This window comes from Sphaeroforma arctica, assembly GCF_001186125.1.
Source record: "Sphaeroforma arctica JP610 unplaced genomic scaffold supercont1.130, whole genome shotgun sequence".
NCBI classification, from domain to species: domain Eukaryota; class Ichthyosporea; order Ichthyophonida; genus Sphaeroforma; species Sphaeroforma arctica.
In genome coordinates this window covers 1,632-5,183 of record NW_014040428.1, presented here as the reverse complement: position 1 = coordinate 5,183, position 3,552 = coordinate 1,632, and the positions used below count along the sequence as shown (strand labels likewise).

Genomic DNA, 3,552 nt, shown 5'->3' with positions numbered 1-3,552 from the left:
ACACACACACACACACACACACACACACACACATATATATATATACTATATATATATATATATATGTCTGTCAACTGACCGTGTGTAGTGGTGTTACTATTATCTCCACTCTAGGAATTTTATTGCGTATTTGTAGACCAGTTATGGTTATCCGTCATTGTCTCACGTACATAACTTTCAATTATATACTGCGTTTGCTCAATGCGTTTGCACAGGAGTAGAGCTGTACCGAGCGCACACGTGACCGTATACCATGTGCAGATTGGCTTCACCGCCAGCGATGATTTTCCCGCCAAAAGTGGGGTGTCGTTCAACGCGCGGGCGTCGCACCAGTGGGATTTATACGACGGTATGTCGGATGACCATTCACTGGGAATTGCCTATGCGGTTGTTTATCGTTTACTTGTATGTTTGTATGTTGTTGATGTTTTAGTCGCACCAGTGGGATTTGTATGGCGGTATGTCGGATGACCATTCACTGGGAATTGCCTATGCGGTTGTTTGTCGTTTACTTGTATGTTGATGATGTATATACAGTGTCGAGTGTCTGTGAGCATGCATCTGTTTGGTCAGGAACTCGGATGTTTATTTAGGCCTGTAGGTCTCAGCTCCAAGCACTACTACTAGGCACAAGCGAAGAGTGCAGATGGTGGTGTTTGAGGTTGTGTATAGTGTTTGTAGCCAGATGGTGGTGTGTAGCTGTGTATTGCACGCTAGAAAAGCGCTGCACACATAGTTGAGATGGGTAGCTGTGTATTGCACGCTAGTAATGCGCTGCACACACAGTTGTGATAGTCCAATGTATATACATATTTACAGAACGTCACGTCGCCTCACCCCTGACACCGAGCGTGGTGTTTATGTGTTTGCGATAGTACTAGAGCTGTACCTGATCAGTATTGCAGGGTTTGATCTCATTAGCGAAGGTCGGTCTGTCCGAGATAGTAATAGAGTTGTACCTTATCAGTATTGCAGGGTTTAGTCTCATTAGCGAAGGTCGGTCTGTCCGAGATAGTAATAGGACTGTCTTTTATTAGTATTACAGGGTTTAGTCGCCGTAGTGCAGTTCGGCGAGTGAGCCTGACAAGTAATGGTAGACTGTCAAATACTAAGTATACAAAGGAACGTCCGATTAACGCAATACTATTACTATGGAGAGATTGGCTAGTACATATATTTAACAAACACGTGGTCCCACACCAACGCGCAAGCAGGGTACGCGTTAATATAGTATGCCAATAGGGTACGTGTTAATATAGTATGCCAATAAGGTACGCGTTAATATAGTATGCCATATATATACAAAACCCACTTGCAATTTGCTCTCCGATACCACACCTCAGAAATATTTAGATGGGGCCGACTCAGTTTCTCGCTCAAAGTCGTCGTACTAAATTCCAAACAAGTTTAAAAATATTGGAAACGGCTCCGAATAGAAAAGTCAACGTTCGAAATACCAGTGCATAACCCCAAATATTAATGAATCGTATAAATCGAATTCACTTGTGGCTACCTATTCAGGTCTTAAATTGGAGAAGGACGATGAAGCACAACCGTCCAATCCAGAAACCCGCCAACGAGCCCGCTCTAAAAATAGAAATATACCTACCAACTGCGTGCTAAGTTTCTCGCCCACCAAACGTGAGCTGTACTGTGCGCTGGTAGTACAGGGGATAGCCAATCAGAACACATCCGGCGAAGTCGACCAGCCGAAGACCAACGGTCATGATACCAGCAATGGTATAGGTGGCGTACTGGACACAAGTATTCTGGCTAAAGACACCATCGGGGATGCACTCTTGCCCTCAGACACTATGCATACAGATACATACACGGATATACCCACACTAACACACGCACACGTACACGAACACATCCCACCTAGTTTCAGCAGGCAAACGTCTAAGAACACACTAAAGCACACCAACACGTCACCACTGCTGTCTCTGGAAACCGCCAAAATCAACGCACGCGCGTATCTGCTGAGCTGGCAGCTAAGGCCCGTGACCCTTTCGGCAAATCCAAATTCGGTTTTTGGGACAAACAATCCCAAATTCCTGCAAAATCAGAAACACTGGAAGATTTCGGCACAGACGTCTTGGGATATCGGCAACTCCATCGAAGGTGCGTGTGGGGGCGGTCGTCCTGAGACTATGGAGTATTAGATGTTTAATGTTGTACGGTGTAGTGAAATGGGTGAGCCATGCAACGATGCACATTAATGTCATGTCAGTGCGCAGCGAAAGCATCAGTCAATAAGCAAGATTTGAAGTCAGATACGAGCTAGAGGCAGGCAGCACTCCCAGTAGTTGGTGTAGTGTGCATGTTGGCGCTATTGTGCTGTACTATCAATGGCCAATCTTACCGTGTTTTTGTGTTCACACTTCTTAAAGTATTTAATCTTTCATGTTTTGCAATGTAAAGCAATTGGTGGTATATAGCTATACTAGCAATGACCAATCCCAGAATTCCTGTGTTCACACTTTCAAAGTATGAAATCTTGCATGTTTTATAGCTGCCTTGCACGCAGGATGTACATATGCACATCCCCTTACCTATGCACATAGTTTCACCCATAACCTCGTCCAGCCCATTTTGCGGGATATTTATATATATATATAGCGCCAGAACTATCACACCACAGTGTCAACAACCATACAACGAGGTACGCAACTCATGTGTCTCTGCCAAAGCAAGCCCCAGAGAGACAACAGAATGTCTATGGATGAGACATGCTATCTCAACGCTCATTTGAAATCAGGAGTCAATGCACATGTGACCTGAGCTACCTACCTTGTGTCTACCCATCTCTGGCCAAGTCATGCACAGGCGCAGTGAATGCTATACAGAGCGACTAGAAGTCAAAGGCTATATATATTACTCAGACACCTATCGTATGGATTGCATAGTAACACGCATACACCATCCAACTCGTTATCCGGACATTCCTATCAGCATTAGCGTACCTGTATTGATGTGCTAATTGTGCAGTTTGTCTTTGAATGCATTTTCAGGGGTACGTGTGCATGTGAGGGCTCGCAACCATGGACCGCGACTTTGCGATTCACGATCGCATTCAGTCGTAACACACAGACACTAGCACCAGCCGTACCGCCATGCACATACCAGTGCTCTCTTATTTTCCATAGCGTATCTTACTACATACATACATCCATGCACATATCTAAGCCAATGCTCTCTTATTCTCTATAGCTCATCTTACTACATACATACATCCATGCACCTGACCCACACACACACATTCACCCGCCTAAACCATGCGCATTCACACGGCTATACCATGCACTATCACAACCTAAACCATGCCCATTCACACGTCTAAACCACGCACTACCACAACCTAAACCATGCACATTCACACGTCTCAACCATGCACATTCACACGTCTCAACCATGCACATTCACAACTTAAACCATGCACATTCACACGTTTAAACCATGCACTATCACAATCTAAACCATGCACATTCACACGCCTAAACCATGTACATTCACAACCTAAACCATGCACATTCACACGTCTCAACCATG

General features: G+C 44.7%; 1 protein-coding gene across 1 annotated transcript in view; it reads left to right on the top strand.

The window, feature by feature from the left end:
* Positions 1–2,165, top strand: part of SARC_02787 (hypothetical protein) — a gene marked incomplete at both ends in the record, with an annotated part of 6,645 nt that extends 4,480 nt beyond the window's left edge. The window contains 2 exons of the mRNA XM_014303424.1: positions 222–349; positions 1,522–2,165. Coding sequence (XP_014158899.1) covers positions 222–349; positions 1,522–2,165 — 772 coding nt within the window. The remainder of the gene's footprint in view (positions 1–221; positions 350–1,521) is intronic.
* Between the last annotated feature and the right edge of the window lie 1,387 nt (positions 2,166–3,552).